Source organism: Anser anser, assembly GCF_964211835.1.
Source record: "Anser anser genome assembly, chromosome: 2".
NCBI lineage: Eukaryota > Metazoa > Chordata > Aves > Anseriformes > Anatidae > Anser > Anser anser.
The window spans coordinates 114796520-114821526 of NC_139721.1; the positions used below are offsets into that span (position 1 = coordinate 114796520).

At 40.6% G+C, this 25007-nt stretch overlaps 1 protein-coding gene across 2 annotated transcripts in view; it reads right to left on the reverse strand.

Annotated features, from left to right (window-relative positions):
- SLC66A2 (solute carrier family 66 member 2) overlaps positions 1 to 25007 on the reverse strand; it is a 54274-nt gene that overhangs the window by 11213 nt on the left and 18054 nt on the right. For both annotated transcript variants that reach the window (XM_083824474.1, XM_083824473.1), the window contains one exon: positions 8056 to 8272. In XM_083824474.1, the coding sequence (XP_083680600.1) occupies positions 8056 to 8272 (217 nt within the window). The remainder of the gene's footprint in view (positions 1 to 8055; positions 8273 to 25007) is intronic.

Genomic DNA, 25007 nt, shown 5'->3' on the forward strand with positions numbered 1-25007 from the left:
CTTAACGTCCACAAAGCATTTCTAATGCGTTACAGCCTTTGGCTACAAGATGCTGCAGGAAGAAGGGCAGCAGATCTTAACAGCCTCAAACACCCTCAGTCTGCACAGCAGGTGTTAAAGTAAACCTCTCCTGTGGATCAGAGGAAAGACTTGAACCACATCTCACACCAGTGCCCTCCTTCCAGGAAATGGAGAAATGGACGCTGGCCAGACTGCGAAGCCCAGGTCTGCTCAGACAACTGGCACAAAGATGTATCAGAAAGACTCTGAGTTTCTGCTCCCGATGGGTTTGGAAGTTGCAAGAACTGTCAAGACAGGGAACTGCTTTCCTCAGGTAAAGGGGCTGGGAAACAAACCACACCTTGCACTGCTCACAGTACAGTCTGCAGCACTGTCTGCCACCACCACAGAGCCCAGTAGCATCAGTTTAGTGGAGATGGTCTACAGCACACCTGAATTACAGCATCCTTTAGGATCTCCCTCATGAATTTGTTCTGGAGCATTTGTCCCCTTTACCTCTCTCTCACTCCCCCTCAAGACACTGTAATCAATGGAGCTGTGGGCACAGCTGCTGGCTCATGCTGCTGTTGATGCTCTCACGCAGCCCATCTCCAGCAGTTTGGCACAGCCAGCTGAATGAGCACACTTGCCATCCCCAGGGCCGCACACTGCCCGCTGTGGCACCTCAAGGGCCGCCCTGTACCCCCACGTCACATTTCCCAGCAAAGCAAATCAGCCCCCTGCACAGAAGTGCTGCAGCCTGCCTGCTTGCAAGAGGGACACAGCTGCTGCTATCCACAGGGCTGCTGCTAGGAACAGGGGAGCAATGTCTGTGTGTAATGCCCATTAGAGTCTTTCATTTTATACTAGTGTTGGGACACAATCAATTTGAAGAGGGATAAAATCCAAATGCAATCCAAAAGGGACAGACATCCCCTAGGCTAACTTCATCACCAAACTCTTTCCCATCTCCTCCTTCGCCCAGTATGAATCCTGTTTTAGGAAATTCTCTAGCACAGGATTTAGTATCTGAAGGGACAGTTCTTCCACCACTACTGTGAAAGCTTACATGAAAATGCCAGGACGCCTTTCTTGTCATTTGATTCCATTCCCTTATGTTCACATATACCATTTCCAGCCATCCTCCCTGCAACAAATTATAACCCTACCTTTGAGCATCATTGAAACAGCTTTTTTTTGACAGCAAGTTTCATTTCTTTCATCATCCCACTCATGAATGTTACAAGCACTTCTTTCCCTCTTTTAGCTTTTGGGCAGACCATCCAGCACAGCAGACACAGCACTGCCTGCTCTTCTTCTCTTTGTTTTTCCCTCTGTATCTGAGGAGCAGGGACCAGATGCACCATTGCAGGTCAACTTGAAACAGAAAATCCCATCTTCCTGCACTATTCTGCAAAGTCACTTCCCAGCCTAAATTCCACTAACCCATTTTTCCTGCTATTCTACTTCAACTATTTACCACTTAAATCTCTCACTACTGTGTTCACTTTACAAGTCTTCATCACATTCAATATCACCACTCTGGATATTTGCATCCTCACATCTCAATTTACATTTGTCCCAAGCAGAATCTCGTTCTACTTCCATTCCAGTTCCCTTATCTCGCTTGGTCCTACTGCATGGAGGGGGGTAACTCTGTAGCCACGTAAGCAGACAAATCATCCTTCTTATACAACTGGCTGCTGTGAACAATAGCAGAATAATCCAGGTGCTGGAATTTCAAGAATCAAAGCATTTTTCTCTCAAATTTGTTAGGTAGCAAAGGAACAATATATTTTTTAGAAAAGTTTCCTCTCTCAGGTTCCTCTAATAAGACCAACTCTGACCTTATGTGATTTGGCAAGACCTGGCCTTAATTATGCAAAATAACTTGCATGAAACTTCCTCGCCAGCAGAAAACAGTGTGACCAGACTTAATGGAATGCTTTTGTTACAGAAGTACAAAAAATTTTCTCTTGTATTTCAAATTTTCAGGACACAGAAGAAAGCACCAACTGAAGAGAGCATTGCTTAGACACGCAGGCAGTGCTTTATTCCCTTTAATGTGATGAAGCCTTGAACTATTTGTAAAAGATGAATGCTTTTGGTTTGAAGTCATTTTCTTTGAATTTGCTTTTTGAGCTGATAGGATTAGGTGCCAGGGAAGAGAAAAGAGAAAAGAGGTTCAATATGTACAAGAGCTTTAGCAATCCATACCATGCTACAATCAGGATGATGCGTAAGGAAGCTGATACTGCTGCTCATACACTGTCAGAAGTGCTGGAAGGGCGAGGGAAGGAAGGTCTCACACTCCCTCCTGTGTTTTTTTTCAACCCGCCTCTTCCTTCAGTTCCTGAAATTCTTACATGTTGAGTACACAGGGCACAAAGAACCGTCTCTGTGTGACTGCAAGTCTCGAGAGAACAGCTCTGGGGAGATATGCAAGGCAAGAACAGAGGTGAACATGGTGCTGGCCCCAGCACAGCAATCTGCAGGCAACGTGTCCACAGAAAGTCTGTGGACACTGAGGAACAGAACAGGGAAAGGAAAGGACAATGGACCAAGGGCAGAGAAATCACAGGTTTGCTGGAACTGAAAAGAGGAGAGAAGCTGTTTGCTTCCAGGGATTGGAACAAAATGGTTTTCAAACTATCTGTTTACATGCTGAGAGAGGACTCCATGCCATTCTGAGTGCACTAAAGAGAGACCAAGCCTGTTTATTTTCCTGATGTAGTAGCTCTTAGAAGAAGCTAGAAATCTTCTGAGGACTTACACTTGCTTTACCCACTTAACTCTAAAGAAGACAGATTCAGAAAGGGAATCTGATGTTTCTGGTATTCATTAGAACCTCAAATGAAAAGGTGAAGATAGAAGAGGTAAAGAGAGAAGTGCTAAGCCTTCCAAAATCTTGTCCATCTTGTCATGAAAACTCTTTACTGGCTACTCCATGAATTTTTGCAAACCTGGATGTATATACAAAGACCAAAAGCGATAATCCCCAAAGAATATTTTTGATAAAGGTCACTATAAAGGACAATGGTAACCCGCTAATTGGTGCTATAGTAGTGAAAGAAGGAAAGTCAGCAAAGCAAAATGATGAAAGAACTAAAACTTCCCCAGAAAAATCGTATGAATGCTGTTTGGAGCCTCAGAAGCAATGACAATGATTTTAGCAGACACATGGAGAAAACTAAATATCTGACTAGAAAGAAAGAGTATCTAGGAAAAAGAATACTACCACAGAACTACAGCAAATTATAAGAACAGCTTAAAACAACCAGTTTGTAAGTACACTGACAGACAGTTTTGATTAACTTCATACAACAGGAAAGGCAGTGAAACTACAGAATGGCCTATACAGCGTTAAGCTAAACACAAACCACTTTTAAGAAGTGCTGCTGATTTCGCATTTACCCAACATCTTTCTGGCTCACGCTAAAGACCTTGATTTTTCCATTTGCCTCGGTCCCACATCTACCTTTTTATTCCTAATTATTCTCTGGAAAACTGCTTTCTCTTCTGCGCCTACAATTAGAAAGACTCTCTTAAACAATTAACTCTCTTCAGTGCTTTCATTGGTTAAAGTCCCGGATGAGACACAATGCATTACCAACTCAGGTAACCATCACATTTGACAATGTCTACTTTAGAATTTTGATACAGGCATCCTTTATTCCTACACTCCTATTCTTTTTGATTTTGCTTGCATCCATGCAAGTTCTGGCAATGAGAAACAAGAGCTGGGATAAAAACTAACAAACAAACCACAATACTGCCACTGACTGCATTCTCCTCTCTTCATTTTCCTTCTTTTCAGCACTTTTTAAATCCTTTTCCAGTTTATTTCTCTTCCTCCTTTACTGAACTTCCCCAAAGAACCACAGATATTAACAAAATTGCTGTAACAGATGTTGATTGCATCTAACATCTCTTTTCAATGGAACTAAATTTATTTATTAGTTAAGAAGCTAATGTATAGTTCGTGCCTTAGTGGAAACATCCACAACTCTTGCCAGTTCTCTCTAATGTAGGGTTTATGTTTCCTTTTAAACACCAGAACTCCAAAGATAAGAACTCGCTTGAGTTGTTTTACCTACTTGCTGTTCAAAAATTCCCTCAACCTAACTCAGCAGTACCATTTTTAGAGCACTTGCCCAATATGCTTAAATGCAAAATCTCACTAGTGTAGGTGACCAGATACTGGTTAGCCATTCCTAAATAAAGCCTTCTACATGTGTTTATCGTGGCACCTGACTCACCTAATGCAAGCAGAAAAGTCTAGCAGCTTTCCTTAACCTTAATGGAATTTGGATAAAGTGAGGACTTGTCTTTGGGACAACCCAAAGAAAAGACTTCCTCAGAAGCCAAAAGCTTTCCTTAAATATGATGTAGAGCTGCACGTGTCATAAAGGAAAAAGCTATAGAGCAGTACTGAGTAAAAGCAGCCTACAACAAAATTTTATCTCCCTAATAAATATCAACTTGTATTTTTTTTAAACTTGCTAATCACAGTGACCTACATCGCACCATTATCTGATTGAACGCCATACCGAGTTTTTCCTCGTTCAGCCTTTTCAGGTCAGCCTTCTCAAGACAGATTGATATGAACAGAACAGCAGGCTAATCGATTGTGCCAGCTGTCTCTGTGTGTCAAAGGTTTGAGCCTTCTACCCAGTGTTGGCCAAACTTGGCAGAAGATGTGCAGAAAGGTGGTTCCTCTCAGGCAGACTGAAAACTGGCAAGAAGAGGGAGACCTGGGGAACAGAGGACCACCACAGCCCTTCCCTGGTTCTGTGCCTGTAACCCTGCAGCCACACACGTGGCCCTGAGCCAGGCACAGCACTTTTGCTGTGCTGCCTCTTGCTTTGGGTGCAGCTGGGTAAGTTGACAGGCAAAGATGGTCACTGCCAAGTGATTTTGATGAGCTTTTGTGAAAAACCTTCAATGATGGTCAATTATTGTCCCAGACAAGGCAGGACAGTGGACAGGAATGCAAAAAAAGAAAAAAAGAAAAAAAAAAAGGCTGCCCTGAAGCAAACCCACCCCCTGTGCAGTACCAGGGTTAACACATCCCTACGTAGGACAGCACATCTACAGCTTTTTCATAGCATACAAAGAGGCACAACCTCCACACTCCTCCTTCGGTACAGGCAGGTCTAATGGGATTATGAAGGGTGCATAACAACACCAGTGCCTGCATGTGCCTGAGCCTCCACAGAGATGAGATTCTTCCCACCAAAAAGCACACGACTCCAACTGCAGAAGTTCTGCAAAAGCTGCTTTCCCCATAAGGATAGGATTCTCTCAGTGAACTGATCGGGAGGTCCCTACCTTTGTGTGCAGCAGTGCTAGATCTACAACGTCCTCCTCCGGTGCCTCACACTGAACACGGCCTTTTCTCTAAAATGCAGCATATTAGAAGGGGAAAGCAACTATAAGTCAAGTATCTCAGGAGAGGGGACACAAAGATAAAAAAGCGGGGAAATTCTTGTCTGTATGGCTTTTGTCCCAAAGCAAAAGCATTGAGTAATACCAGGAGCATCTGATCGCAACTGTAGCAGAGTTGGCATCTCTGCCTCTATTTTGTTGGTTTACACTTAGGAAAGTAATTGTTTGCTGAAGTAGAAAAGGACTCAACATATCAGCTGCTCTGTCCTATTCTACCCTAATTCAGTGACAGATGCATGTTGCTGTTTTCCTCAGCCAAGCCATGAGGACGTTCAAGGAACCCCTTCTCATACCCCAGTAAATTTTGTGATGCACATCAGGGACATGGGCTCCACTTGCGCAACGCAGGTGACAAAATTGCTGTGGTTTAAAAAGTTATCACCTCTAACCAAGACATAATTGTCCAGAAGGTCACTAAATAGACTAAACAGAGCAGCTAAATTCTCATCGCCCTCCCCATTAAGTTTAAAGCCACAAAGATACTTGAAACTCATGTATTTTACTTCGCCACTGAGGACTGCTACGAGAATACCTGGCAGCCAGCCATTATGGCCCAACTGACAGGCAAAGGCTCACCAGCTCAATTGCTTTTGACGGTGTAAACATCCACATGCACACTATTTCTGCATGGACTGGTAAATAAATCCCTGCGGGCATCAGCAAGTTCATAAATTCAGCCCTATGAGTAGCCTGACTGGACTGCTGCATGCTCAGTTCTGTCCTTCCAGAACTGGTGTATCTTCTCTGACATGCTTTTAGACAGAGAAGCAGGCACAGGAAGGGAAGTTCAGAAGAAAAATTTCTAACAGCTCCTTCAAGAGGTGTTAAAACTCTAGCAGAAGGCATTCTAACAGTAGGAAGAGCCTGGTAATGCTTACCATTAAGACAACTCAGTATTGCATACTGCTAGAAAGTATAAGTGGTTCTGGCAACATACATAAAACTACAGTATAACCCGAGAAAAGAAAGATGAACATCTGCATTGGCACGAACATAAGTACGTGTACAATAAGTGGTAAACGGTCTCATCAGTACCCAGGCCCATCAGTGTCCGATGTCATGCAAAGTACTGCTTTGGGAGTAGAACCCAGGGGAAACCCATTGGCACAGCTGATAAGGAGGGTGGCTACCTTTGGACCTAGTTCTGTTTGATGGCAAGGGAATGAGAGCTTTTATGCTGTTTTCTCTTGACTAAACACAGCACTCTTCTCTGAAGCAGTTTTAGATGAGAATTCTGCAAATCTTTGCTTAATGCTTTACATGGAAACACAAAGATTTTTTTTCCTCCTTTTACGAAATAGCATATACAGGAGACTGGAAAACTAAAGCTCAGATCTCCAGAGAGGAACTAAGGAAAAGCAAAACACTACCTGGCAGCAGCTATTATAATATGGCATTATGTCATTACAACTCATAGATAAAAAACATACAAGGAAAAATCAAACCAGCGCATAAACAAGGTCTAGCAGGTAAATTGTCTTCTGGATATCATGGGTACAGACAATTCCAAGGCATTGTGTGCATGCAAAATAATCAAATGTTTTGGAAGAAAATCCTGACTCTGTGCCAAATGAACTCCCATTCAAAAAATGCCTTGAGCATCAAAGCAGATTTCTAAACATTCCCTCAAAAACATTTCAAGCTGGAAAAGAACTTAAGTAGCTAACACAAGTGTTTCCAAGCCAAACAAGCAAGGGAAACAATATCAACACACAAAGGACATAATTACTTTGAGCTGAGAGAGGTGAGGGGTGGTTGTGTGTTGTGACCAAAGTAAAAATTAGGCTAGCAAGCTTAAAATCAATGAAAGAGAAAGTATTTCAAAACAGTGAAGGAGAAGTCAATCACAAATGACCAAAGCACTTAGTGAATTGAATTTGCTGCTGAACTGTTTCTACAGACCTGTCCACTGATGCACCACAGTGAATCTTTCCTCTCTTAAAGGTTTTACAAGTTGCCTTTGCAATTTGGAAACCTTCGTGTTAACACTGACATATCCAATAAACAGTATGAAACAATAATCTAGTTTAATGCCTCAACAGTGGGCACAAGATGAAAATTTTCCGTCCCACACTTGTTTACGTGACTGTAAAATTCTCTTGTTTGAGCTTTTTCAAATATCAGTATTTTTAAATACACTAATCATTTATTACGTAAAAGTGATAAATAAATTTGTGAGAAATAGTGATGAGCAAATATGTGAGTTACTCTTGACAGTCACAAGCTGCAGACTCAAAATACTTTCTCTTTAGTCCATTCCTAATCAGAAGCGTGGCACAGCTTGAGTTGAACTACAATATGTTGCTAATGGCAAAAGCAGTAGTTTTACACATTTATTTTAATAAAACACATTCCACCTTTGAACTGCCCAGCTGGACTTGAACAACGGGTCCGACCTCAGCGGTGTAAATGAGGTCTCACTGCCTTCAGCAGTGCAGCACCAGCTTGTGCTGACAGAGGACCTACTCCAACAACTGCTGTATTTTCAAGCAAAATTTAAAAAGATGACGTCGTCCCACACAGAAAGTATTATACCCACACAATACAAAAGTTTGCCTACACACACATGCACACACTTACTTGTTTTATTTAAGACAAACACCATACCTCATTCCTTCTGTAGACCTATTCTGGTAGTTACGGTAGAGCTGGGGAACACCTAACATAGCCTCGGTGAACACTGCAAGGAAGCCCAGTGTTTCCACGAACAGAGATGAGTCAAGCCAGAGGTAAGTGATGTAACCGGTGACGCCAGTGAAGGTCAGGACACACTGCACGTAGTCTGTAAACTTGCTCCAATGCCAAAAATAGTTCAAGTCAAAATCTGCAACAGAACAGGAATTGAGAACCGATAAGCACAAGCAAGACACTGTCAGCCTTTGGGGATGGGGAGAAGCAGAAATAAGAGGAAAGGGATTTAAAAATAAATAAATAAATAGATAAATACATTAAAAATCAACACATATATATAAATAGAAAAAATAAAATGAAAAATAAAAAATAGAAAACTTGATTTGCAAAACATTTTTTGGTGGGGGTGTTCAATAAGGAAACAATAAAACAAAGATTTGCAAAAGCTTTATTTTTAATTTAAATATTACTTCACAAAAATTATTTTTTTTTAAGACAAACCTTTGACCTTCAGGTATGAAACAAACTCTGGAGATGAATCTGACAGAGTTGGCATAGGAAGTGCTCCACATAAAAAACTTCACAATACCAAACATGGGTCCCAAGCACATCAATGCAAGCGTGCTTTCATTTAGTACCATTATCTTTAGCTTCAAATTGCCTGAATCCAGGCTGATAGAAGGTCACTCGAAGCCCACAGCTCTGTACCTTGGTGTGGTACTGCTGCCTGCAGCAAAGGGCAAGCTGCGATGCACAGGCAGTACAGGTTTACTGAGGAAGATGCAAAACTGTGAAGAGAATCCAACCCGGAACAAGACCTCCCACAGACATCACCATTTTCCTCTCCAAGGGCAAAATGTACTTTTTCACATTTGTACTTTGCCAGCACAAGTGAGTGTAGGGTTTACATTCATTTTTACACCTATGAGAACACTATGCCACGAAACACAATGCTCTCTCTCAAGAAAAAATAAGACAAAGAACAAACCGAGTGTGATATTTGCTTACACGAACAATGTACCACTGGAAGATACACATTTATTTTATTGATGAATAATAAAATATACAAACCCATAGTCACTGACAGTATAGAAAAACAACAGCTTAATTTCCAATAATAAAAATTCTGAAATAACTGTTCATTTGCAGCTGCTGTTCGTGTCTTGCTTTCTAAGAGCACTTTAAGTTAAAAAAGCTGTTAGCCTGGTGGACGCTCTTTATTAACTAGTCTCCCTTTTTTAGTACTCGGCAAAACCATGCCTCAAGACAACTACTGCACCCAGTTAAATCCTTTCTTTGCTATACAAAGAAAAAGGCAAAACCAGCCAGAAGCCATACCCAACCTGTAGCATAACGCATTTTTGTACGTCAGCCATCACCTGCGTGAACTACACTACATTAAATAATCATTACATTACACTGGCAGAGCCACTGTCAATGTAACGTTGACCTTCAGTATTTTATGGCAGTGGCTCCTCAGCCTCAGAGTTCACTTGCAGGGACATAAGACTAAATAAAAGGTAGTGCTAGTGCTGGCACAGCCAACCCAGCATGCGAGCATCACGCACGCACTTCTGGAGCTCTGTGAAGGCTTTTGTGGAGGTGAAGGAAGAACAAAACAGAAAGCAGAAGAAAAAGGACATCACAAGACAGCCATAACCACCAAGGCAGGAAATACATTATTCATTTTACTTTACCACATTAAGCACAGCATAGCCAGCTGGTCAAAAGAGGTGATTGTCCCACTGTATTTAGTGGTGGCGTGGCCTCGCCTTGAATACTGTGTACAGTTCTGGGCTCCGCAATGTGAAGTGAACGTTAAGGTACTTGAAAGCATCCAGAGGATGGCAACAAAGCTGGTAAAAGGGCTGGAAGGCATGTCTCGTGAGGAGAGGCTGAGGACATTTGGTTTCTAGAGTTTGGAGAAAAGGAGGCTGAGAGGCAAACACATTGCTCTTTACCACTTCCCGAGGAGGGGCAGTGGAGAGGGAGGTGCCCATCTCCTCCCCCTGGTAATCAATGAAAGCACACGTGGGAATGGCACACAGCTATGCCAGGGGAGGTTCAGCCTGGACATTAGGAAAAATTTCTTTATCATGAGAGTGGTTAAACTCTGGAACAGGTTTCCCTGCGTGGCGGTTGATGCCCCATGCCTGTCAGTGTTCAAAAGATGTTTGGACAATGTCCTCATTAATATGGCTTAACTTTTGGCTAGCCCTGAAGCCGCCAGGCAGTTGGAATCAATAAACACTGTAAGCCCCTTCCAACTGAACTATTCCATCCTACGCTATCCTTATTCTAACGCTAATTAGCAAGAGGGAGAACAGAGTAAAATCACTCTAATTTTCCCACTATGCACTCAGCTTCTTGAGCAATACCAAGCAAATGGCCTGACCCAACAAGAGACCTGACACTATGCAACTGTTAAAATAGCAAGAGACTCTCTGGGACAGAGGCATTTGGGCTTACAATGGGGACAGAATAACGAGCAGCAGAAGAAAGTGTACAGAGAGGAAATCTGGCAAGGCTATGGATCGTTTTAAAAAGCAACCTCCATTCTAGAAGAGGAGAGCTACTAATGGCTTTGGATTAAGACATAATAGCTACTTTTACCAGATTATTTCTTTAAACCCTGGTTCTGAGATGTTCTCTAAGAGACTTCAGTTGTTTTTTTTGTTTGTTTGTTTTTTTTACGGACAACTCAAGCACTGGCTTTCATCCCTTAAAGAGGCAATCGTTTTATTATAATTCAGACCTCTTACATTCAAACACATTGGGTGGAAAACCTGCGTGCACGGGTCATTCAACTTTATACAGTGTTCAACAGATAACTGACTCAGACCACCACCAGAAAATTAGTAACCAGTGGCAGCCACAGACAAGAGCACATGGGCCACACTCCTCCAGCCCTAGAAGAGGTCCTCTTGGCTCTCAAGCTGGCCATATAGTTATTACACCTCGAATCATGGACTCAACAGCTTCGTTTGGATCTTGCTTGCACAGCATCAGGACCCTTGGCCCCTCACTTACTAAACCCTCACAGAGCTGCCACAGTTGCTCTGCATACATTGTGTTTTTCCTCCTGCATTCTCCACATGCTCAAAGACCCTTTTTAAGATAACCATCACTGTACACCAGATTTTTACTTCCCTAAATCCATTGTCATAACAGAAATGAACAAAGCAAATCTCCAGGGAGGTGCGGAAGGTTCAGAACTTCGTGAAACAAAAGAAGTCAATGTTCATACAGCTACCGTGAGGCCAGCTACAAGATCCATGGCCTCGTGCAAGCACTTGAACACGATTACCTCCTACTTTGTCAGCTGTTCATGTGCCTTTTCAGTATTGCTACACTGAAGTTCATTTCCATTCACGTAAATACATCTCCGAACCCAGTATTAGGCAGACAGGAAATCCGGTAATGGCAGTAATTTAGCCATCATCCTTTATCCGAAAACGTTAAGTATTATTTCTATTATAATAACACACACAGATGAGAAAACCGTTGTGTAAAACAGGACTTCAGCTGAAGCAATTAATTACTAAACAAGGAAAGAGACTGAGATTCTTTTGTTTCATCTTTTGCCCAAAACTATCATGCGATATAGTGTCCATTTTGCTGTATTAAGTTATGAGCAAATTCTAGTTTCTGAAATTTATGAGTAAATTTCTAGTTTATAACCAAGGTTATAAATTATTTTTGAAAATACTTACATCTGAAGAAAATCACGAATGATAAAGAAAATACTGGCACTTCTGCCCCCCTGCAAACACCACCCTTTTTCTTTAAAAGGATGAAACAGGAAATTCCACTGCAGCACAATTTATTTCCATCAAGCATCTCTAAATCTGTCCTAGTTAAGCCCAGATGCATACCTTTTTATTCCCTGAAATAGGAAAGCGCGGTTTGCAGTGTTCACTCCTCTCACTAGCTCCCCCTCCTCCTCTTTATGTTTGAAAATCCTATTGATGCTGAGGGGAAAGGCAGCTGCAGAAAAGTCTACATAGGTTGAGGGCGAAGAAAGATGAGATTAAAATACTCCTTTGAGAGGCATATTACAGGTTAGATATGAAAAATGTTAACCAGGCAGATACACTACTGCGAATAGCCGTGGTTGGCATTAGTCAAGATAGGCCATTTAGATGTACTTCCCATCTCGTTCATTCTCAACAGCTCCCCAGTCAGCAGGCAGGTTTCTCCAATCCCCCATTCTGAAATTCCTGAGTATTGGGCACCCAAGAAATAACTGGGGTTACAAGAGCTGGAAGGCTTCGCATGACTCTTCCTAGGTGATCCATAACCAATTCTCTCATACTCATCAGCAATGCATCCAGCTAGACACTTCTTTTCTTTCAGCAAGAAGAAAGGAAGCAGCGTAAGAGACATACAGTGAGTTCTGGTATGTTTAGGATTTTTTTCTTCATTTTTTTGAGAAAGTGATGGAAACCTGCAACATGCTGTGTGAAGCCAGAATTTCTTTTACACTTTCTGGGACTGAAGAGGTACTTGCTATGTTTCACTCAGGGTACAAGAGAAGAAATGAGAGTTTAGCACCAAGAACTTCTGGCTCTGATCCAAACACCTCTTGTTTAGAAAAAAAAAATTAAGGAATCCTTCATCTTGCACAGATGAAGATGCTACTATCAACACCCTCTGTATCGCCATTCCTTCAGGCTTGTGACCTAGGAATTTCTGCGTCTGTTTACTCTTAAGTATCTGACAGCCCTGCTACCACAGTACGCAAGCGTCTCCCTGTATCTATCTTACAACGTTCCTGTCCTACAGATTCTTGCTATCTGGCCTTCACACTTGGTAGTAAACACTGTCTCTGCTTCTTCTCTAGCACTTCTAGGATGGAAGCAAAATAATCCAGAAAGTCCTAAACCTTCTGAAAATATCAACCCAGCCTATACAAAACAAATTTTTGTCATTTAATGAAATCCATTTTTGATATCTTTTGAAGGCGCATACTTGGCTTATTTTTCTTTGCCTCATTTTATGTGTTGTCATCAGCTTTTATAGTCTCTTATACTAGCTCTCTGCTTTGTCACATCAAATTCATTTCTTCCCCACTATCAGGTTGTCACCCACTCTTCTTCCTCCTTCTCAACAAAACTATACAGGAGTGGGGTGACATCTACGTCATTTTTTTCCAGCACTGTCCCCACCTCAGAGTTTTACACTCATATTCCATACAGTTCCTCAGCACAGCTCTAAGCATCAGCAATTGTTCTGTTGTCCTCCTCCAGTTTCTCTAAGGTCCACTCCACCACCTCACCAAAGGAAATTAATAATTGCAAGGTTAGAAAACACATTAGTTACTTAAAAACAACAACAATAACAAACACGCAAATGAACTGGTATATATTAAAAAGTCGCACAACCCACACTCTATTTTGTAACACCCCACCTTTCCCATTATTTTGCTCTTTTCCTGATTTTATGGCCTTTGGCTTAAGGGAAACCTTTGAATACCACTTAGCACAGTGGTCTTTACCAGAGATAATTAGCAGTAACAGCTTTATTGACTATTCTGTGAACCTTAAGGAACAGCAATTTAAAAGTTACATTTAGTCTGAAAATTTCACCCCCTGCTGCTAACAATACATAAGACAACTAAGAATGAAAACCCAAACCAAAATACTCTTTCCCTGGGCACCTCCTGGGCAGCTGACAGACAGCCTTTGCTGTGCTAACAGTGTAATTTGCTTTGTACACAAGCTTAAGTTTATGGGAGGCTCACACTAAAAAGAAGAAAAAGCATTCTAGAGAAAAATGCAGTTATATAAGCCCACAAAATTAAATTTAAAAAAACAAGTCCCTGAAACTACATTTAACTCATCTTCAGCATTTTATGCTGTTTTTACAAAAAGATGCAAAATTGTTTACATCACTTATGGTGCTCAACAACCAGCCTCTGTTTAAATTTGCATGTGTGTTTTTATATATACACATACATACACTTGCACACACATACATACATCTATATTCCTCATGGCAGTACTGCTAATTTTATAAGCATTGAAGAGAAAGCAAAATTATGAAGCAAGCAGAGGAGAAGAAAGACTTTTTGTTTTAATACAGATGGCAGATGTTTTCAAGGCAATCTTGCAGAGGGTATTCTTGCAACACCCTACCAAGTTACCTTGTGAAGCATATGCATCCAAACTCTCTTTTCCCCCCAATTCCAGCTGAGGGAAAACGCCAAGTCTGTACTCCTACAGCAGGTCAGTCCGATCAGAAGAAAAAAGAGAGACCCAGTACCACAGATACATACCAACATTGCTACTAGGGCAAGGCACTTAAATTTACCCTAGATATACCAAAATGAATAAGAAAAATAGGACTGCATTTCCTCTGTGAAGACTGGCCTTCTCAGTAACATTAACACAGAAATTATCTACCATGATACTGCTACTTTGGCCTGTGCAGAGCAGAAAAAGGCTCTCTCTTTCTACTCCAATGCACTGACCATTCTTCTTACTCACTGTCTCTATGAGATCATCTCAACTGCTGGAAAAAGCAGCTATTATCTGACCTACAAGATGACTGATGAAGGAGAACAGCTTAATAATTAGGCAGATAATGGAGCTAGGAAAGCCACTGAAATGTGGTAGCTGTGACCCAAAGGAATTAGCGCTATGGAAAACAAACCATGCATTTGAAAGCTGGAGTGAAAGCAGCATGAACAGCTTTATAAACCACATGAGACAGAGCTAGCGTGGACTTCAGGAGGAGCATCTCTCAAGGAGCAGCAAGGGAAGAAGAGGAATGGCAAGGCCAGGGAGCAACCCAGAAGAAGGAATTTTGGTAACTACAGGAGGCAAACATCCCCGATCCTGCTCACCTCCTGCCAAGAGCATCACAAATCCCAAAGTACCACAGAATCACAGTAAGTCAAACTAAACAAACAAATCCCCAACCCTTTGCCCACAAGGACAGCCCTGAAGTCAGGCCTTCACTCCAAATGACACTAATGATGGAGGCAGCAGATTAGAGCTAAATTCTTCTTTTGGCTAGATGCTACGCTAACTATAGAAATCAGCTTCTTTTTTAATCAGCTAGCTACACAGGGATGATGCGGATGTCACAGCAAGAACGTATAGCACCAAGTTACTATTTTTACAATCATTTCAACAGCATTTTACACTGTCCTCAGCATGGTTTTTCTAAGTGATCACCCACAGCCCTATCTGGCAGTACACAAAGGTCCCCAGACAAAAGACTTCTTTCTAAGAGGCAATCAGTTAGGTACTGCAGAGCAGGCTGCCTTGGCTCCAAGTTCTTGCAGCTGGAGTTATTAACTCTATTGGAAACTGTTTAATTTATTTTGAATAGTACCAAAGCTAATTTAGTGTCTAATTAGCAAAGTCTAATTCTCAAAACATATTAAGCCTACTATAGTGAGTCTAATTCTCAAAAGATATCAAGCCTACTACAGTGCTAGAAACAATGTGTACTCGTCATAGTCCATTTCAAGACTACAATTAGACTTACAGGGATGAATAAAAATTCTTCTAAATATTACAAAACAAGCTGTTCATTAGCCTAGATGCAGGCTGTCTCAGGTACCACAGTGCCAGAGATTACAATGCCAGGTTGCACATATATAACATATATATATATATAACATATAACATATATAACAGCAAGTTACCCCCAGAAACTCTGGAAGTGACTGTCAGACAGCAACACACCCCCCTTTTGAACTGTATGTCTCTGGGGAAAACACTAAATAGCCACCTACTTGCATAAAGAGAAATGATCTCTCTCTCTTTTAATTAATCCTGAGCTGACGTACCTGAGGCCCTATTTCCTCTGTTGTGAAGACACTGCAGAAAGAAAGCATTTGTGTGATTTTATTTTTATTTTTTTCAGAAACTGAAGTCAGGCATGCATTTGCAAGCGTGTATACAACACAAAGCTAAACAGTCTTCCTAAATATATAAACTCCTCTCTTCATTTAGGATCTTTTTTTGAAAGTTTAGTCCTTGTTTCCTAGGTAACCCACCACCAGGGAAGATGAATTCTAACCCCCAAACTGGCCCTACTAATTTAGTACCCAAACAAAGTAATGCATTGTGCAGCTGCCTCCTTTGCTAACGTATGTCATGTGGCCTGCGAAACATCTCCTGGCAATTGCCTAAATTAACCTCAGAATGACCCATTTTCGGTATCAGTAGTTTAACACCTCAGAATCCTCAGATGCACGTACGAAGTTGTAGAAAGCTTTCGGATCTTTTTTTTTTTTTTTCACGTGCTTCTCTCCTTCTGCCCAGTCTCTGACTCACGTATAACAACAACATGAGACATGCTCTTTAATAATCAGACCTGCATTACAAAGATACTAGTACCTCAAAGTGACTGCACAATCTACTCCGTTTCATAGGGTATCCTTTTAAATATCAATTGCAGATAAGAACAAAAGGGGAGGGTGGTGACCAAGATTTCTGTTTTGAAAAAATAAACTGACATTGCTTGATTTTTGCTGTATACCGGAACAAAAGACTTTGAAAGCCTGTGTGAAGAGGAAGAGAAGCAAACATACAGATGGGATTTGGGAAATAGATTCAAATTTTTACCCTCTCTGGTTTGAAATAAGGACCTTCAGCACAGGTTTTCTACATCCTAAGGGACCACCCAGTCACTAGACCTATTCAGGTCAGAAAGCATCTTGTCTCAGCATAAATCCTACCCTTTACAGATGAGCAACTGCGATCAAACAAATTCCTTGAAATCATTTATGCGTGTGTTTGTGAACGTGTGATCATCCACCAGTGACAACCTTTATCCCCAACAATCAATTCACAAATTTCTGGCCAGCACTAGCAGAAAAATCTCAAATATAATTTCTCATTTGCTAGCATAAACATCAGGTAAGCATACCAGCACTTTTAGTACTAACGATGGAAAATCATCCATTTTGAAAAAAAATGCTTTTCAGGTAGATGAAGTTGGAAATAATTTTATTCTCCATATGATTTTTTAAGGAAAGGAAAAAAAGGGCCTTCTGGCAGCAGTAAGTTTTCCAGAACCTACATAGCCTGCAGTGTTCTCTTACAACCTTTAAACCAAAACTTATTCTATTTACCACATGTCTGCAGAGATCTACATTACTGTATACGGTGACCAAACAGGAGAAATTTCCATACAAATGACTTCATTACATTAGCAGGAGGAATTTACAGGGAGGGAGACCCATACAGAGTTTCACTTGAGTGCCTGCAGACTGCTTTACTGATTACAGCACTTGTAACTGGAGGAGCCAAGTGAAACAGAGCTACCCTGAAACAGAATTTCCCCTTCAACTTCCCAGCTGTTTAGTTTGACCACAGATAAATCCCTGCTTTGACAGGAGCAGTGATTGTTAAGCAAGATGCATTTTTGAATACCACAGGGTTTCTGAACGCCTCGTGTCTACAGTTTAATGTTCCATTAGTCAAGGTGTCTTCAAGATTTGGAAAGAAAGGTAGCAGTAGTAGATTTAAGATGAGTTTGGTTGCAATGCAGGTAATGCACTCACAAACTGTTCACATTTCCAAGCAGAAGTTTAAGCCCCTCTCATCCCCCTCAAGCTACAATAGGACAACTGTTTAGTTTCCTGAAGCAGCTAGGTCTTATTGAAGATGAAGAATGTGGACTTTTTTTTAAATTAAATTTTTTAAAAAAAAGCTTGCATCATCAGCCAGATCTGTTCTTTATTTGGTTCAAAATGTAATCCCAGGAGCAGTTTTCTCAGTACCACTGCGAGAGCAAAAAAGTGGGGGCGAGGAGGTTGGGATGAGCAGGAGGGGGAGTGAGTATCAGGAGGGGAGGAGGAGGATCAGGACTATCTTAGGCGGGCATTGCTGCCAAACGGTTTGGCAACCAGCCACTGCTGGAGGCAAAAGCCTTTGGCTGTTATGCCCCATTATAAATATAATTAGTTTTTAAAATGACAACAACAAAAAAACCAAAGCAAACAGAAGACAGTACGCTGTCAGTGTCTACCAGCTAGATGACTCTGTCACCACAGGTTACAGTCCTTGTTCTCCTGACCAAGCGATGCAGTAATTTGCCTTCCTTTGCTACGTCCTTTACGCATCCCTTACTCAGGAGTGCAGGGGATGCAGAAATGACAGCTGATGAACCATAAATAATTAACTGCTGAACAACAGTCTTACCCACAAGTTCCTCGTTAAATTTCTGTGTGCAGTGGCTGTCAAAGGCTGTTCTTTGACAGCCACTGCACACAGAAATTTAACAAGGAACTCGTAGATAAAGATTATCTTAAGTCATTTTGATATTAAGTTTGCTGTTTTCCCTCAGTGCACAGTTACATGTTCTACTACATCCTACTCCCAACAGGGAGTGAGAAGTAAGGCATAAGAGAATAAATAGTGTCTCTGAAGACAAAGTAAGGAATTTAAAGCAAATTAAGTTTTCTGAAATAACTGCTTTGATTTTTTACAAGCCAAAGGGTGAAAAGACTAAAGAAAGCGCAGCAATGTAAAAATTCAGAGTAGGCGAGGAGTCATTCCCAGTTTTGGTGGTTTGTATAAATGGACCAAAAAAAAAAGTGTGAAAGAAAGTAGAGATTTTCCAAAAACAGCAACAGTTTTTGTTTTTGTTTTCCAAAGGCAATAAAAATTGGAGATAAGGAGAAAATCCTTTTTCTTCAAGTTTTAAAGGTGGGGTAGGTGGGGGCTGTAGGTGTAAATAAGTAAGTAACACACAGAGGGAGGGAAACCCACAAAAGCTAGTGTATATAAAAACAAAGCAGTCTTTCTAGTTTAGAAACAGCTACATTGGTCCTGATTCTGATGGGGGGAAAAAAATCCTAAAACTCATAAATCTTCATTGAAGACAGAGATATTTTGAATATTTAAAATGTTTAATCGCCAAAGCTCTCATCAGGCTTTTGAGCTGCAATAAGTAATAGTAAAAAAGACAGCTTTAAGCAGCTATTAAAAATAAAAAATGTTTCCCTGAAATAATCAGGATCTGTCTTCATTTCTCTAGTTCCTATGCCTCCAAGGAATCCATTCAGGTTGAACAAGACACCCCCCCCCCTTTTTTTTTAATCTACAGTGCAAGTAAAAATAAATCTGTCAGAACTGAATTCTGGGTTTTGGATTTTTCCCCTACCCATGGGAAGGAACATAGGATCCTGATGCAATATGTGTAATGCATACTGATCACAGAGCAGAGCAAAGAGAAATTAGGGCACATAATAAATGCATATGAAAGGAGACATGAAGAACTTCAGGATTACTGGTGGTATGCTTTCCTCCACAAGGAGTAAAACATGCTTATTACTAGCCATCAAAGCATTTGAATGGAGACTGCATATGCTCTGACTCTCACCATAAATTCATGATTTGCAGAAAAAAAGCTACCTTATCTGTTACTGATTCAAGAGGATACAGGAAGCACCTTCTCACCAACTGCTAGGTTACATTCTTTCTTCCCCAACCTCACTCAGCATTGTCATCTTCTCACACAGACAGAGTGTATATAATCGTTCCAGTAACAAGATAAAATGAAATTTTAACGTTTATAACATTTACTCTGAAGAACAGAACTATCTAAAAATTAAAAATATGATTACAAACATTAACTGAGGCCTGTGATTACCAATTTATTATATTACTTAAATCACTGTGCATCTACTGCATAGCTTTAAAGAGTCAAATACTAAATCTAAATAATTACCAACTATTTCACTGGAACCAGACCTCAGAAAGCTTTGTTTGCTTCTGCAAGAACAATTATTTTTTTAAGATTTTTCCATAAAAATACCTTATTTATTCAAATAATGGGGAACGATGGTTGGGAACTGAATGAACACATGCTTCCCTCTCTGTCTTTGAAGAATGACTGAGAGTTAAAAGAATGAGGTAAGAAAAAAGATGGGCAAATGAATTTTACTGAAAATTTATCAAAAAATAGATTTTAAAAAAATACAATCTTTTTTTAAAAAAGTATGTTCCCACAAAATAAACATGCAATATACTGTAGCTTATTTACAATTTTTTTAATTTAAATAAGTTATTCTGCAGTTCAATTGAAATCAGTTTTTAAACAAAAACTGTTTGACATAAGTTGCAAGTAAAAGCAATCTAATGCATGAACATCTAATGTATTTCTAACATGATAAAAAAAATGTAATTTGTCACAGCACAGGCAAAAACTTGTGTTTATTTCATTATGCAAGAGATGGGCAAGTTCTTCTTTCCAGACACATCACAGTGCTATTAATTTGTATGTCTCAACTTTAACGTTCATTTTAACTTTTTTTTTTTTAAACATGCCTCTTAAAAATACTCATTGCTACATGTCTAAACCATTTGTCCTAACATCTGCTGCAATTATCTCTTCTAAAATCATTTGTTTAGGGTGCATGTAACAATAAAATGTATCATGCCAGGAGGGAGGGAAGGGAGATGATAATGTACTGCATTTCTTCAGAAGTTGACTGTCATGGTGAGACAGAGTACAGGCATAGGAAGAAGATATTTCTTCTAAATTCACTACATTCAGAAGAAATAGATTTCTTACATTATCCAAAGTACGACAAACCAAGAGTTTAGCTATCAGCTTCTACGTGTCAGCCAAGTCTGTGCTACTGCAGCGTTCCCATCAAACAGCCATTGCGCTGAACACCTAGCTCTATGCTGTTTTCCTTAACGATGCCTATCTCCCCAGCATTCGGGAACAGAGCCTAGGAATAATTCCTAAACAAGTTTCTTCTTGCCAGCATTTGTAAGTTGCTCTTCGGACAACCTGTTAATTTTTGCCAGCATCAAAAGTGACAATTTGGTACTTGTACCAGAGGGGTGCTTGTTTGCCTTTTGCTCTTCAGTATGCCTTGGGCCTGCAGGTTCATAAAAAATAACACAAAAAATAAACATTAATAAAGACAACTGTGAACTCATTGTCTTAAAAGAATAATTAGTTAGCAAAACTCAGTAACAGAGAGGGGGGAGTTTTATGCAATGCAATGCTGATCCTCAGTACCACAGAGCACAGTCAGTATTCATCTCACCAAACCTGAGCGATCTAGATAAAGTCTAATCCACTGCTTAGTTTTCTGGTTTCAGACCTCAGGCATAAAATGGAATTTCCTGCATCTTCTCACAAAAGCTTACAGCCCAGGGATACCGGCTAACTGGAGTGTACCAAAGATTTTGCTTCTTTCTTACTTGAAAAATCTACCTAGGGCTTGTAAATCCTTTTCTAGTAAATGTATCTTTGGGAAATCACTGTTTGTAAAGTGGGAGTGCGTAGGGCGTGAAGGTGGGAATCTTTCAGTAAAATAAAGTTATCCCTAATCGTTTTCATTCAAGTATAGTCAGTGTAGTGCATTACAAGTTAAAAACATGACACTTGGGTTTAAATAGAAAAGGTCATTTTTTCTTTTTCCCCCCCGTGAAACAGCAACAATGCTGCAGTGATACATGCCTTTCAATATCCAGCATAAGGAAATGCCGTATTAACACCTTTATTTATATATAAGACCTTCTGAAAAGCAGTCTTAGTAAATGTGTTCCCTATTTCTAGCTTAGCAGAAACTACTAATTTTACATTCCCAGCGCACTTTAAATGACAGAAGGTTAATAAAACGTAAAGGACACAAAATGCAGTGGAAAAAATAAATCAGGCTGACTGCAACAATATGGATGGTCCTTTACCATCAGCTCCACATACAGCTCAGTTCATAAAGTGCATTATGCCAGCTCTGACATCCGACTGTCACATGAGCCCCCTGTAACATCACTGCAGTTGGGACCAAGTGAGAGCTGCCACCTAGCTCAGCACTTCTAAGTACCAGACTTTGGGTCACCTCCTTGACCATTGCTCCCACTCCATATACTGCAGGGGGTAGGGTTATCTCGGCGGACTTATTTCCAACAGACTAAGACAAATTGTAAATGGAAGTAGGAGTCCTGAGCATGTATCAAATGAGCAGCTTTCCAGAGTGACAGCATGTCTGCCTTTCATATCGAGTCTATTTACAAGAATCATCAGCAGAAATTGAGTGCAAGCCATCCCCCCATCTCTTGTACAGGACAGAACTGTTGATGAATTGACCCTGTTGAGGTGTTGAACTGCTGATTCTAAATCACTTATATAAATGCAAAGACAACGTTCTTTAGAAACACATGAAATCTATATAATATAGATGTGCCAGGATCTATAACAAGATCCTAAAAGTGTGCTGCAGCCAGATTTTTTTGCCTAGCAAGCTGTCTAGCCAATCCATTATGTCTGAACAAAGTTGGGTAACAACACTTCTTTAAGCGTACTTCTTGTCATCCTGTGTTACAAACCACTGAAAAAACAGTGCTACCAACATATCTGTACTAAGAACTAAAAGTACTTCAACTTGGAAGATTTTTTGGAAGTCTGCAGGGAGATTAGTGTCCGTCAACTTGGCCATCATATAGAAAACCCTGGTTTCTTCTCACCCGGCTGCTCTGCTTAGAACTGAAAGACATGAGACAGGCAGCAAAGCAAGATATCACGAAAGCTAGACAACTAATTCTCTTGGATTTAAACTTACATTCTGCTTTCTTGCATTAATATAGCTGTGCTTTGATGCACTTTCATTGGCAAGGTCTGCCCTCTACAGTTCCTGAACCCTACTAACAGGGTTGTGTGTGTGAAGCATTACCCACAGATGATGAAGGTATGAGTTTGGAAGCACTTATGCCAATGGATTTATACATGTCATGGGATCCCGATGGCAAGCATCTAAGGATGTGAAAGTGAAAGGCTTATATCTTTGCAAGGATGTTTTCAGTCACCTCTGGAAGTTCATGGTGATTGGGATGGGTTCTCAATGACAGGAAAAAGGAAAAGGAGAAAAAGAAAAAATAAAATAAAAATCACACCCATCTACAATGAAGAGTATCTGTGGAACCAACATGCCAGTCACCCTAACCTTATCGCTAGGAGGATTATGGAAGAAATATGGAAGAAAATGATTCCTCCAATCCATTTCAAAGCACAGGAAGGACAAAAAGGCAACTAGTAACAGACAGCACAGATTTACAAAGGGCAAACTGCATTAGAACTATGTGATTACCTTGTGTTAGGAGATGACTGACTTTAAGGGAAAGAAGAGAGGATTGGATATTGTTTTTATTGCCTTTAGCAAAGCAGTTGACAGTCTCCTACAATACGCTTATTAGCAAGATATCAACTGGTAAGTGGACACTAAAGAGTGCAGAAAATTGTCTTGAGTCACCAGGCTCTAGGAATTTTTCCTCTCAATGGAAAAACATACAATTGATGATCGGTTACAAGGCAACCTACTAAACAATCAATACTAGGGCCAATACTCCCTAATGTTTTATTAGCAACCTGGATAAGAAGTTCATGAATGATACCAAGTTATGGAGAGCGTTTGATAGACTGGTATTCAAAGGGATAGAGATACGAGCTGACAGGAATACCACGAAGTTCAGTGCAGCTGCACACCTGGGGAGTGATAACAAATGCCACAGTACGGCTATAGGGGGCTGCCTTACTAGAGAGGAGGCTTGTGGAAAAGTGGAGGGGAGCCTGGCAAACTGAACATGCGTCAGTGGTATGCCCTTGTGGCAAAGGCAGCCAATTGCATACTGAACTATACAGTTGAGTAAGTGTGCGGCCAGCAGGTGGAAGGAAGTGTTTATTCCTCTCTATTCAACACCCTGGAGCCCCTGTTTGGAATACTGTGTTCAGTTTTGTGCCCCCAGGTGCAAGACAGACATCGCTGTACTGGAATGAGCTCAGAAGTGGGTCACCAAGATGACTAACGGGCTAAGGTACATGGCATACATGAAGAGACTAAGAGAACTGATTTTTTTCAGCCTCCAGAAGACAAGGCTTCTTGCTGCCTACCACTATTTAATGACAGATTACAGAGAAGACAGAGGCAGGCTCTTCTTAGAGGCACATGGTGACAGGAGGTTGAAGACATGCGTTGCAACAGGGAAAATTCCAGTTAGATGGAAGAAAAACTTCCATCACAACAAGGACAGTCACACCGGCACAGGTGCCAGAAAGGTTGCGAAATCTCCATCTGTGGACACACTCAGCACTCACCTGGACAAAAGTGAGCAACCTCATCCCATTGGACCAGCTTCAAGCAGGGAGCTGTATCAGATAACCACAGAGGTTCCTTCCACGTCAAATTATTCCATGACCCTTGTTTAAAGAACAAGTCTAACCATTCTGATTTAGATGTGATCAAGCATGTAAAGGCATGTGACACGCTCAAGACGTAAGCACCTGGAAAAGCTTCTCACATCTCTCTATCAACTGAAGCAGGAGCTTTGCTGCACAGATGTTCCCTAATCTGCAGGATCAGCAGACGAACGGATTGCATTTGAACATTTAGATGTTTCATTTTGAAACTGTAAGCTTAAATCAATTAGTCCGGAACTCACCCTGAAAGAAGATTTTTCAAAATCTGTTTATTCACTATTTCTATAGGTAGCACAACAGGCCTGAAAGCAGGATCAGTCCCTCACAGGTTCCAGGTGAGTGGCTCTGCTCAAGTCTGGGAAACCCGAGAGCACCCTCATGTGGCTGGATGCTGCTATGAGCTTTTCTTCCTCCAGTTAAAATACATACAGCAAAGCAAAATTTAAACTTTATTCACAGGTTTAACTCCCCAGCCATACAAAATGAAATGCCGAAGCAGTATCTTAGGTCTCCAGCACAGACCCATAACTGGGTAGAGAAATTATTTTCTAGATGTCTATTTGTTCAACTGCAACATAACTAAGAAGTAACCAAAACTATATATTTTAAATAAGATTCTATAGTTTTCAACATAAGAATTTTTTTATATCAAGTTCAAAATTGCCACTTTATCCTTAGACTCTCCATTTCTGATTTTTATTTTCAATGTCTTCTGAAAAGGATTAAATACTACTGCAGAGAAAGAAGGGGGG